General features: G+C 37.4%; 1 protein-coding gene across 1 annotated transcript; it reads left to right on the forward strand.

Moving 5' to 3' along the window:
• Window positions 1-2,881: 2,881 nt before the first annotated feature.
• Window positions 2,882-12,706, forward strand: TLR10 (toll like receptor 10). Its single transcript, NM_001290160.1, is given in 3 exon segments — window positions 2,882-2,976; window positions 8,334-8,428; window positions 9,590-12,706. A coding segment is annotated over 1 exon segment (2,466 nt). The 5' UTR covers window positions 2,882-2,976; window positions 8,334-8,428; window positions 9,590-9,651; the 3' UTR covers window positions 12,118-12,706.
• The last annotated feature ends 1,420 nt before the right edge of the window (window positions 12,707-14,126 follow it).

The raw sequence follows: 14,126 nt of genomic DNA on the forward strand, positions 1-14,126 counted from the left end.
ACAGGAGGTGGAGAAAAAGGAACCTTCATACACACTGCTGGTGGGACTGCAAATTGGTACAGCCACTATGGAAAGCAGTATGGAGTTCCTCAAAAACTAAGAATTGATCTACCATATGATCCAGGAATCCTTCTACTGGGTATTTACCCTAAAGACTTGAAAACCCATATCCGAAAAGATATTTGCACACCGATGTTCATAGCAGTGCTATTCACGGTGGCCAGGACATGGAAGCAACTAAAGTGTCCTACGATAGATGGCTGGCTAAAGAAGCTGTGGTACATAAATGCAATGGAATATTACTCAGCCATAAGACGAGATGAAATACTGCCATTTGTAACAACATGAATGGACCTTGAAATAATCATACTAAGTGAAATAAGCCAGACAGAAAAGGTTGAAAATCATATGATATCACTTATATGTGGGATATAAACCTAAAAGCAACAAATGAACAAGACAAAGAAACAGAGACTCATAGACATGGACAATGGACCAGTGGTTACCAGGGGAAGAGGAAGGAGGAAGGGGGAAAAATAAAAAAATAAAAAAATATAAGCTTGAAATAATCAATCAATAAATAAAATAAGCCTTCCACTTGAAGTAACCCAAGGCTCTCTGTTCATTGCAATTTATATATGAAGGAAGAAATATGGCAGGCAGAATTCTGAAATCATAGAAAGGCATAAGGGAGGACGTGTGCGTGTGTATGTGTCTGTCTCTCTGTGTGAGAGAGAATGAATTATCATGGCAGATATCTCTAAAGTTCAGAGTAAGAAGAGAGGGAGGGAAAAAGGAAAAGAAAAAGGGGGAAGATTTTTGAGGGAAATTTTAAAAATTACATCTCAAAGTTATCAACACAAATGGTTCTGAGCTTACTGTTCTTATTGCTAATTGCCAATAAGGATTTAAAATCTTTAGGAATTCCAGGTAAAGGCAGAGGGAACAGTATACAAGCTCTTGGGCATGTGGAGTAGTGAAAACATCATGGACTTTGGAGCCATACAAACTTGGTTTTGAATCCTGATTGTCTCTCTTACTAGATGATGACCTTGGGCAAGTTTCTTATTCATGTTGAACTAGTTTCATTATCCATCAAATGGGAATTATGTATAAATTCTATGTAGTTTGTAGTGAGGATTAGCCAATATCTTATATGTAATACTCCCTGTACTTAGGATGTAAATGCGAGCTATGGCGATTGATGATGATGATGATGATGATGATGATGATGATGATGATAACGCAGAATACTGTTTTCCAACTTGGCTTAACTTGTTTTTGGTAAATAAACTAAAAAACATGTAAAGAAAATGCCTTCATTCACTGACAGTGTAGTGTTTAAACATGTTGGGCTCTGGGGAAAGGAAGGATATGTCACTGGAAAATCCCATGTGATTCTTTTCCCTTTGGAGGATAATATAGAATGCGAGTGTGCTGATAATAGTCTGAGAATTTCTAAGATGAAAGAGACTTTATAGTGTGCTTCATCCAACAAGTTAGGATTACCCTCTCCAGCATTCCTGTTGTGTGTGCATCTGGCACCTGTTTTCATATGTATGTGTTTGTAGATATGTTTATATACGTTTAGGTGGGCAGTAGACTGTTTTTCTTTGTTGTTTTTTTTTTAAATTGTTTTTCTTTACACAGTAACTTATTGCATAGTTTTCCCCTAAAATTTATGTAGAAATATATGCATTACATTTTTACTTTATAAAACCAATATTGTAAAAAAATCTTGTTTTAAGAATGCATCCCCTTCCTAATTTCACATTTACATAAACCAGCTATAACCATTCATTTTGAAATTGACCATTCCTCCAGTAGATAAATCCATTTGGAAATTTTTATCTTCACTAGTAATCTCCAGCGTGTCACCTAAATCTTGTCAAGTATAAATAAAACCTCAAAAAGTATTGTTTTGAAAAAATTGATCTGTACGCTGTAATCTACATAAATAATACCATACTTGTTTTACCACTTTATTTCAAGACAAGGCCTCTAGCTAACCCCTTCTCACTCTTGCAGTCAGATTGCTGAAATGATGGAACCGTCATTCCTATTCTCTCTCAGCCCCCCACCGCCATCTCACCCAATTTGATGAACAGAATAACTGATCTGAACTTCAAAATAAGGTACCATCAAAGTGCTCTAAGATGCTGTGGGGAGCAGTATGGCACTTCTGCAAAATAAATAAACAAACAAATAAACAAACATGGAATTGCCATATGACCCAGCAAGTCCATTCCTAGGTATATTCCCAAAAGAACTGAAAGCAGGGATTTGAACAGATATTTCTACACCCACTTTCATAGTAGCATTATTCACAGTAGCCACAAGGTGAAAATAACCCACACATTCACTGACAGATGAATAGATTAACAGCATGTGGTATATACACACAGTGGAAAATAATTCAGCCTTAAAAAGAAAGGAAATTCTGATACATACTACCACATGGAAGAAACTTAAAAACATTACGCTAAATGAAGTAAGCCAGTCACAAAAGGAGAAATATTGTATGGCTCCATTTGTATGAGGTAGCTAGAGTAGTCAAATTTACAGAGACAGAAAGTAGAATGTTATTCACCAGAGACTTAGAGAGGAAGAACTGGGGAATTATTACTTAATGGGTATAGAGTTTCAGCCTGGGATGATGAAAAAGATCTGGAGACAAATAGTGGTGATGGTTGCACAACATTCTGAATGCACTTAATGCCCCTACACCTAAAAACAGTGAAAATGTTAAACTTTATGTGTGTATTTTACTGCGATTATTAAAAACATGCTCTAAGATTATAATGAATTTAGGCATCATGTAATGCCACTTGCATGCAGTAGAGGGCAAAGGAGCTCAAGCTTCACAGAAAAGGGCAATTCAGTCACTCCTGCAGCCAGTTCGAGCCATCAATGATTCATCCACACCTGCAGCTCTGAGCCACACAACAAGCCTGGAGCCACACAACAAGCCGGGCGGTAAGAACTGTTAGCTTTGTTTGTTGTAACAATCACGAAAAAGAAATTAGGGTTGCACGGGTCTTTTTAAAGAAGAAGTAATTTGAACACATGCACACAAGAGGAAAGTAGCTTTATTCAGATTTTTAGTATTTATGATTTTGCCTACATTAATATAAAGATTAATAATTAAAGATTAAAGATTAATGATGAATGACCTTGGGGCTATGGATCTGAGAAATTGTCTTGAAAATGCTTGAGGGTTTGGGTTTCCTTTCACTGGTCGCTGTCTGAACCTGGTCAGTCCTTCTTCCCAGAGTGGACGACCACAGGCACTGAAACGGAATATTCTCTAGCTTTAATTTTCTTGTGATGCATATTAATAACAACTGCTGTTTGGCTATTTAAACCATATTTATTGCTCCTTTACTAGTTTAAAAGTTTTGCATTTGTGTTTTATGTCTAAAAGTAGGGGTACATCTGATGGACTTTGTACAATGTAGGTCTTGATCGGTTTCCTTCAGGAGTCCACAGTGAGCAAAGATGGCCCTGTGGCTGCTGTGGAGAATGATTAGAGCATCCAGGCACTAGATTCCCAGCACAGCTTTCTCACGGGCCGCCTACACTGAGCTATGAATTAGAGTTCTGTACACTATCTGAGTTGCATTTCAATTCTCGTGCATTTATAGCTCTCTTAAGAATGTGTGTAGGCAAAGTCTCTTGAGCTTTGTGACACCTGGCAGAATGAATTTCCAATAGCAGCTGCATATCACTTCAGACAGAGGTACGTGGGGTAGGGAGGAAGAGGCCACCATGGCAGCTAGTTCTGACAGTGGAATCAGCCTTGGTAATCACGTTCTAAACTACTTCATTTCAGAGTTCAAAATGTCTTTGGTTTCTGTCCTGGAAGAAGCTAGGTAGGTCTGGTTCAGATCTGTGCTCTATTACTTATTCTCTGGGTCACTTTAGACAAGTCACTCAATTTCTAGGCTTTAACTTCTCCATTGTAACATAGGGATAAAAATATCCACCATTTTGTTGGGCTGTTGAGAAGATTGAAAAAAGATAATGTACGAAAAGCATTTAGCTCCACACCAGGCAGATAAGAGATATATGAAAAATGTCAGTGATTCATACTCTTTGGTTACAAAGATTATTCAATATTCAATGAGCTTTTTACCCCTTTGTCATTTTTTTTTTTTTTTGCATCATTGAGAAAAAAGAAATTAGATGATTAAGTATTCTTTGACAAACCACTAATAGTCATTTCATGCTGTCTTTTGACTTGTATCTTTAAATCATAAGCTATTGAAGAAAGTATGCTTAAGGCATAGCGGTAATAGTAGTAGGAATATGATAATAATATATAATACTTATTGAATGCATATTTCATTAGAAGTTTATGTTCTATTTTTTGAAATGTTTTAATGAAATGCCATAATGCATATGCACTGTCTGAGATAGGACCTTTTTATTTTATATTAAGAGAAGTTAAAAAAAATAATTAACTTCCCTTCCTTCTTTAGAATAAGTTCCAAATAAGGTTGTAGTGTTGGTCAGGGAAAAGAGGTGGATAAAAGGTGGAAGCTATGGCATCTCAACTCAGGGAATTCCAGAGAAAGCAATTATGTTAGAGTCTGCTGCATTTTTCAAGGGCCATAACTCCTAGACCTAGGAGCTTAAAGTAAGTTATTACAGACTGAAGTATTCTATGAGTTGACAATGTTAAAAACACCTTGATCACTTAAAGTCTATAACTGCTGGTGTCCTGCCAAGCCATGTTAGAGTCTAAGAATGAAAAATCAGTAATACTGATCCGGTCTTTACAAAAAAATTGGTGTTGTGTTCATTATGAATTTTTGCATTAATTTTAATTTTAAAAAATATTTCACTAAAATATTATTTATCTTGATTACTGAGTTTCTTGATGCCCCTTAAAATTTGTATCTGAGGTCATCTTAGTCTTGGCCCTGATAATTGCTATCATTTGTGATATACTAGGCATGATACAAGTGATTTATACACATCATCGCTTTAGTAAAAGGCAAAAGCTTTATACGATTTGAAGAGAAATCAGAGTTATATACATTATCTCTTTTATGCCTCTGTACAAAACCCATTTTACAAATGAGAAAACAGAATGCTTCAGCAGTTAAATAAATGGTCTAAGTTAATACAACCTGTGAGTGGCTAAGATTGGACTTGAACCTAGATCTATCAATCCTTAAAACTAAATTCATTCTCTAACTATCATGCACTGAACCATACATATCAGGAGCTCACAACATAAATTCATGCATTTGACACATATTTTTGAGAACATATTATATAGCACCTTGTGCTAAAAGATACAAAATTAAAATCATATATTCATACATACATTTAAAAAATATTTTAAAAAGTATTTACCGAGTATATGTTATTTGCAAGGCACTATTCTTTGTGAATAAGATTGTCAACTCTCTTCTTTGATGAGACTAAGAGGTAGGGGAGATAGTCAATAAATAAATGAACAACAGTTTTACATTGTGGTAAACTCTCGTTTTGTCGAGAAATAAAATGAGTTGATGTGAATCGAGAGCAAGCTGGCCACTGTAGATTAGGTGGTCAAGTCAGGTCTCGTAGAGGAGATAAACTTTAAGCCAAGATCTAAATGACAAGAAAGACCCAGCCAAGGAAGGATTGGGGGAGGAGCATGCCAAACAGAGGTAAAAGCTGGTGCAAAGGCCCCAAGGTGGAGCAAGCATGGTGTGGCCAAGGAACAAAAGAGGGGCAGTGTGACAGGTGTGTACAAGGCCAGAAGAGAAATCCGCGGTGGGATCCCAGGAGGAAGCGAGACCATCTTGTGGAGGGTGTTATCATCCAGTTTTTTTCCAGTTGTGACAGTATGTTGGTTAGGACCAAGTCTGACTGCTATAACAAAATGCAGTGGCTTAAACAAGATAGTGCTCAACATAACGGCTCAATCCGTGTCTGTCCTTGTAAGAAATTGGCATAAAACCCAAACTGGTGACATTTGCAGACTTACTCATTAGGTTCCTTGGACTGTGTATTAAAAAACTTCAAAGAATCAATATGACTTAGTGAAATAACATTTCATTGTGATTAATGTATTTTAACATATTTTGAAAACAAATTTACCTTGACTTACCCTAGAAAGACAAGACAATAGAGTGGCTAAGAACCCAGGCTCTGGACTCTATGTATTAACTCTGCAACTGTGAGGCAGTTAATGATCTAAGCACCACCTTCCATATCTGTAAAGGAGGAATAGTGATAACACTTACCTAATAAGGTGGTCGCTGTAAGGATCAATCTACATAAGTTAGCATTATTTAACTCAATGAATGCTAGCTGCTGTCATTTCAAAAGGCATCAGTGGCCACTGTCTTGTTTGCATGATAGAGTCAATATGGAGTGGAAATACTATCAGACTTGCTGAAGAGATATAAATACATAGATTCATCAAGCAGAACAAGTTGCTCAAGTCATCTTAAATATGGGTAATGGATTCAATTTATGGTACTGGTTATAAGTTTATTTTGCTGGATTTCTGAAAGCTGAAAAATTACTATGGACATAAATTTGCATCGCAGAGGCTCTCTTTTTATATTCATGAATGTTCTTCTGTTGATCAATGGATGCTATGTTAAATGTTATATGAAAAGGGATGACCAAGGACTACCTGGGATGGACTGGAAGAAATAAAAATGGAGGAAATATCTCAGTGAAGAGGTGAAAATCCAAGTCTAGTTCCAGATGCCACCTTCTCAATCCTGTTCCCACCTAGTGCCTTTCATGCCTCTTTTCCACTGGGTACACAGTGGACAAGGAATATCAAAATCAAATTTTTCTCTCCAGTCATTTCATAAGGTAGTTGAGAATTTCTGTGTCCATTTCCCTATTTTCTATGAAACAGTTTTAGAAAATATTTTTGTTTTTAAGTTATTTTGGAAAATATCAATATGTTTTTAGAATTTCTTTACTTCAACACACACACACACACACACACACACACACACACACACACACACACACAAGCAAGCACGCACGCACACACCCCCAAACAAAAATGTGGGCGGTTCTAGAGAAAGAAAAATCCAGATGACAGTGAGAGTGGGGTAATACTCTAGGTGTCACTTTGCTTTAGTTCTGCCATTTTTGTCCCCTCACCACACCTGCATGGGTGCATGGACACACACAGCTTCTCAGAGCAATGGGATAGCATGAACAGTACAGAGAAGTCTTACATACTGTGTTCTTCCTATGGAGAATGCTTTTTCTTCCTCTTGCTTGTCTATGGGTGTGACCAGTCTAAGGGAGTTTGAGGGTCAGTGTATATTGGACACATGCATGTTAAAGCAAGAAAGCTCTCATCACTGCTAATTACTTTCCCTTGATGTTTTCAGAGTTGAAGAGTTTACTAATGTTAGAATCTAACCACTTCTCACTACCTCCCCAACTACCTTCTTTCTTGCAAGAATTACTTGATAGTGTCCCAGGGGATATGTCCTGCCATCCTGTACCCTTTCAGTCATTTCCACCCAGCAAACAGAGGACTCTCAAATGTGCACCAGAACCTCCCACTCCTCTACTCTACAGCCTCCACTGGTTTCTTATTTCACCCAGAGGAAAATCTGAGTCCTTACAAGATCTAATGTTTTAAATGCACTTTTCCAGTTCTACTTATTCCTCATATTTTCCAAGTTTACTCTCACATCAGGTCTTTTGAACTGTGTTTGCTGTTCTCTCTCTCTCTCTCCAGAATATTTTTTCCTCAGACAAGTGGCTGGCTTCTCTCTGACTCCCTTTAGATATCTGCATAAAGGACACAATATCAGAGAGACTTTTTTTTTGACCACCCAATATAAAATATCACTCTATAGTTGCTCCCTATCTCTTTTATCTTAAAGTTGTTTTTTTCTTTCTAGTCTTTATCATCACCTCAGATATAAATTTATTATTTTATTTATAGTCTCTCTTTTCCTTCTCTTTACTAGAAGAATGTAAGCTGTGTAGGGATGGAAATTCTATCTGCTATTCACCATTATATCCCCAATGCCTAGAAAAGTTTCAGGCAGAGTAGGTACTTAATAAATATCTTGAATAATGAATATTGTGAAAACCTTAGTTCTCCAACCACCTCTGTTCTGTGTCTAATCAAACAACTTGAAGCCTGACTCTTTTCTCAAAGTCTTCAGAAATCTGCATCCATACATTTTCTTCTCTGTAAAATGCAGGTAATAGTACTTCCCTCACAGAGCTTTGTGATACATAAGTGAGATAATATATAGAGAGTGCTTAGTATATATCTTGACATGTAAAAATCCTCCAAGAAATGGAAAATGTTTTTATCATTTATTACCATTATTTTGCAGTTTTCCAGTTTTGCCGCCAACCTGAAGACATATGGTGGCATAAGGACAGAAACCATTCTGTTTATTACTATGTTTTGGACCTTCCATGTATATGGGTAAGTGTTGTTGAAAGTCAGATATTAGCTCCAGGGGCTCTCTATGTCCACGCATAGAAAAGTTGAGGAACACCTCATGACATTAATTCAGGGGCCCATAGTGTTGGGTGATAAAAATTACTTTCATTGAGAACTTAAGTCCACACAAAAACCTACACGTGGATATTTAAAGCAGCTTTATTCATAATTACCAAAACTTGGAAGCAATCAAGATGTTTATCAGTGGGTGAATGGATAAACTGTGGTACATCCAGACAATGCAATACTATTCAGCACTAAAAAGAAATGAGCTATCAAGCCATGCAAAGACATTGAGGAAACTTAAATGCATATAACTAAGTGATGAAACTCAATCTGAAAAAAGCTACACACTATATATGATTCCAACTATATGACATTCTGGAAATGACAAAACTGGGGAGACAATAAAAACATCAGTGCTTGCCAAGGGTTGTGTGTGTGTGGTGGGGAAAGATAAATAGGAAGTTGCACAGAGGATTTTTAGGGTGGTGAAAATGCTCTGTATGAGACTATAATGATGGATACACATCATTATACATTTGCCCAAACTCATAGAATGTACAAAACAAAGAATGAACCATAATGTAAACCATGGACTTTGTGTCAATGCAGCCTGTCAGTAGTAACCAGTGCACTGCTCTGGTAGGGGATGTTGATATTGGAAGAGGCTATGCATGAGCAGGGGCGGGGGACATGGAAAAATCTCTGTACCTTCTCCTCAGTTTTGCTGTGAACCATAAACTGCTCTAAAAAAATAAAGTCTTTGAAAAATTACTTTCGATTGTCTCAAAGCCTTCGTTTCAGGCTATCTAAAGGGAATATGAGAGAGGGTGCTGAGTATGACCTGGCAATGAAGTTTCTAAGCCTAACTGGAAAAGAGGCACTTCTGCCAACTATTGTATTTCTCCCTTTTGAGAATCCTGACTTGTCTCAGCGATGGGGATATGGCACAATAACTGACTTAGAAATCTACAAGCCAAGCTCTGAGGTCAAGTCAAAAACTTAGTATATAGGTTTGTACCCACCTCCAAACAATTGGTGAATATAGTCAGATGTTGGCATTTTTAGAAAAAAAAAAAAAGAATCCTATAGAATTTAACAAATCGCATAACCACTTAATGTTATTTACTATCTTTCTAGGATTTTGAACTCATCTTTATCATTCATACAAGGGAACCAGTGATAAAATCCTTGGAATTACAATGAGTCATATCAGAAGCATTTCTTTATTTCGTAGCATTTCTATATTTTGTAGTATTTCTCTATTTTGTAGTATGTCAGTGCATGGCTGGGCTTCAAAGCTGCCAGAAGAAAGGGAATCAACTACCAACTGCTCCAACATGTCTCTAAGAAGGGTTCCTGCAGACCTGACCCCAACCACAACCACACTGGATTTATCCTACAACCTCCTTTTTCAACTTCAGAGTTCAGATTTTCATTCTGTCTCTAAACTGAAAGTTTTGATTTTATGCCATAACAGAATCCAAGAGCTGGATATCAAGACCTTCAAATTTAACAAAGAGTTAAAATATTTGGATTTGTCTAACAACAGACTGAAGACTCTAACTTGGTATTCACTGGCAGGTCTCAGACATTTAGATCTTTCTTTCAATGACTTTGACACCATGCCTATCTGTGAGGAGACAGGCAACATGTCACACCTGGAAACCCTAGGTTTGAGTGGGGCAAAAATACAAAAATCAGATTTCCAGAAAATTGCTTATTTGCATCTAAATACCATCTTCTTAGGATTGAGAACTATTTCTCATTATGAAGAAGGTAGCCTGCCCATCTTAAATGCAACAAAACTTCACATTGTTTTACCAACAAACACAAATTTCTGGGTTCTTTTGCGTGATGGAATCAAGACTTCAAAAATATTAGAGATGACAAATATAGATGGCAAAAGCCAATTTGCAAATTATGAAACTCAACAAAATTTCACTTTAGAGAATTCCAAGACATCTATGTTGTTACTTAATAAAGTTGATTTACTCTGGGATGACCTTTTCCTCATCTTCCAATTTGTTTGGCATACTTCAGTAGAATGCTTCCAAATTCAACATGTGACTTTTGGAGGTAAAGTTTATCTCGATCAGAATTCATTTGATTACTCAAATACTGTAATGAGAACTATAAAATTGGAGCATGTACATTTTAGAATTTTTTATATCCCACAGGAGATTGTCTACTTGCTTTTTACTAAAATGGATATAGAAAACCTAACAATATCAGATGCACAAATGCCACACATGCGTTTCCCTATTTACCCTACAAGATTCCAGTATTTAAATTTTGCTAATAATATCTTAACAGATGACTTGTTTAAAAAACCTATCCAATTGCCTCATTTAAAAACGTTCATTTTGAAGGACAATAAGTTGGAGACACTTTCTTTAGTGAGTTCCTTTGCTAACAACACGTCCTTGAAGCACTTAGATCTGAGCCAAAATCTGTTACAGCATGAAAATGATGAAAATTGCTTTTGGCCAGAAACCTTGATTGCCATGAACCTATCATCCAATAAATTGGCTGATTCTGTTTTCAGGTGCTTGCCCAGAAATATTCAAATGCTTGATCTAAATAATAACAAAATCCAAAATGTCCCTAAAGGCATTATTCATCTGAAGTCTTTGCAAGAACTAAATCTTGCACATAATTTTCTAACTGATCTTCCTGAGTGCAGTCATTTCAGAAGGCTTTCAATTCTAAATATTGAAATGAACTTAATTCTCAGCCCAACTCTGGATTTTTTTCAAAGCTGCCAGGAAATTAGGACTCTAAATGTAGGAAGAAATCCATTTCGGTGTACTTGTGAATTAAGAGACTTCATTCAGCTTGAAAAAAATTCAGAGGGCATGATGATTGGATGGTCAGAGTCATATATCTGTGAATACCCTTTGAATCTAAAGGGGACTCGGTTAAAGGATGTTTACCTTCCTGAATTATCCTGCAACACAGCTCTGTTGATTATCACTATTGTGATTATCATGCTAGTTCTGGCCATGGCTGTGGCCTTCTGCTGCCTGCACTTTGATCTGCCCTGGTATCTCAGAATGCTAGTTCAATGGACGCAGACATGGCACCGGGTTAGGAAGATAACCCAAGAACAACTCAAGAGAAATGTCCAATTTCATGTGTTTATTTCATACAGTGAACATGATTCTGCCTGGGTGAAGCACGAATTGATCCCTAATCTAGAGAAAGAAGATGGTTCCGTCTTAATTTGCCTTCATGAGGGAAACTTTGACCTTGGCGAGACTGTTACTGAAAATATCCTAAACTGCATTGAAAAAAGCTACAAGTCCATCTTCGTATTGTCTCCCAACTTTGTCCAGAGTGAGTGGTGCCATTATGAACTCTACTTTACCCATCACAATCTCTTTCATGAAACTTCTGATTACATAATTCTTATCTTACTCGAACCCATTCCCCTCTACTGCATTCCTACTAGGTATCCAAAGCTAAAAGCTCTCATGGAAAAGAAAGCATACCTGGAATGGCCCAAGGACAGGCGTAAATGTGGACTTTTTTGGGCACATCTCCGAGCTACTCTTAATGTTAATTTATCAGATACCAGAGAGACGTGCGAACTACAGACATTCGCAGAGGTGAATGAAGAGTCTCAAGTTTCTACAATCTCTCTGATAAAAACAGACTGCCTATAAAATCCCACCCTCTCCTAGGAAAATTGGTGCCTGCTTATACCGTTGGGATATAAGTTGATGCAATCTGGCAATATTGCAATGATGGCAATTTGGCAATATCTATTAAAATTAAAAATGATTATTTCTTCATATTGGTTCATTGAAGGATTTCTAAGAATGTATTCTACAGAAAACACAAGTTTGCAAGGGTTTATGTAATAAGGTGTTGGTCCCAGCATGGCTCATAATCATGAAAAACTTAATGCAGCTCAAATGTCCACAAAATAAGGACTGGTTCAATAAATTACATTAATGCAATAGAATATTACGTGGCCATTAAAAAGAATGAGATAGCTCTATATTTACTGGTTTGGAGAAAATTATATTAATATATTGGTTTATTTATTGAAATAAAAGTTTAAAGGAATCTATATCAGTACATTGGTGTAGTAACAGTGGTTTGGGTCTGGGAAGTTGGATGGGATGTTGGACTACAGAGAACATTTGGTTTCTATGTTGTATATTTCTATAATGTTGGAGTTGCCTAGGATGAATCTGTATTTCTTTAGTAAGTATTAAACAAAACAATAAAGATTATTTTTAAAGCCTACACATCTTACTCATTTTGCTTGATTCTTCCCTTCTAGTCTCACAGGTCATAGAAGGAAAACAAGCTTTCCTGAATTTTGCAAAATTATATTTCAAAACAGGCTACTTCTCTGGTTAGAAAAACATCTATGGCTTACCCACATGGTAAAGAAAGAAAATGCCATGTTCCTTTGTGATCAGACACAAATCTCTCACCTCCTTGTATCCTATCATTGAGCCCTATTAAGTTCTCGGCCCTTTCCCAGAACATTCAGTCTTTCAGGCCCTCCGACCTTAGCGTTTGGTGTCATGACTGCCTATAATATCTTTCCACCTTGGTTAGTTCAGGAAATCTCACATATCCTTGAAGGCACAATCCAAATGTCAACTCTTCTTTGAAAACTTCCTTACTTCTTCCCCCAAGCAAGATGCTCCTTGATTCTCTATAACAGTTTGTACATATTTCTGTCATCACACTGATTGTATACGTGTTTAAGGTTCCCCTTTCTCACTAGACTATGAGCTCCTCGAAGGCTGGGACAGTGTTTTGATTGTGGTGTCACCCTCTTCCTTTACATCAGCAGCAGTTTGCTCTGTCCGGGGTTCAGAGAAGGTGTTCAATGAATATTTATGGACTAGATGTTGGGTTAGCTAGAGCAGCAGTCCCCGACCTTTTTGACACCAGGGACAGGTGCTCCTATGAGAATCTAATGCCTGATGATCTGAGGTGGAGCTGAGGCGGTGATGCTAGCGCTGGGGAGCAGCTGCAAATACAGATGAGGCTTTGCTCACTCACCCTCTGCTCACCTCCTGCTGTGCGGCCCAGTTTTTAACATGCCATGGACCGGTACCAGTCCATAGCCCAGGGGTTAAGGACCCCTGAGCTAGAAGAATTTAGCAGGGACTCAACTGACTTCTGGATAGATAGTGGAATTTGAAGGCAAATTTTGAGAAGCTAGACAGGAAGATCAAGAGTAGGTTAAAGCCAAGCAAGAAGACAGAGAATCCAGAATTAAAGGATTCCTGAGTACAACCCGAATTATGTGAAATTGCCAACATTTGGTTGCTCTTGACCTACAAAAGCATCTATATTTTTCAGTCTAATAAAAATTATTAGATTTGGGGTAAAATTGAGTTCTGCATCTACATTATTTCCTTATAGTGTGGTCTTATGAATTCCTCATGCGAGTGGCCATTTGAAATATTGTACTCAGGATGTTCAACCTGAGAGTATAGGGAGGGGGGTTGGATGTCAATCTAGAAGCCAGATTGCTACCATTTATTCAGTGGCCACTCTATTCGGAGCAGCTAAAGCCCAGCAACCTTGAGGTTGAGGCGACCCTGAGGTTGAGGCGACCTTGAGGTTGAGTGTCTCTCTTCTTCCTTCCTGGTGAGCCCATGGTCTGATGGGTAGAAGGGGAAACCCAAGAAAACCACAGTGG

This window comes from Pteropus alecto, unplaced genomic scaffold (genome assembly GCF_000325575.1).
Source record: "Pteropus alecto unplaced genomic scaffold, ASM32557v1 scaffold5, whole genome shotgun sequence".
Lineage (NCBI taxonomy): Eukaryota > Metazoa > Chordata > Mammalia > Chiroptera > Pteropodidae > Pteropus > Pteropus alecto.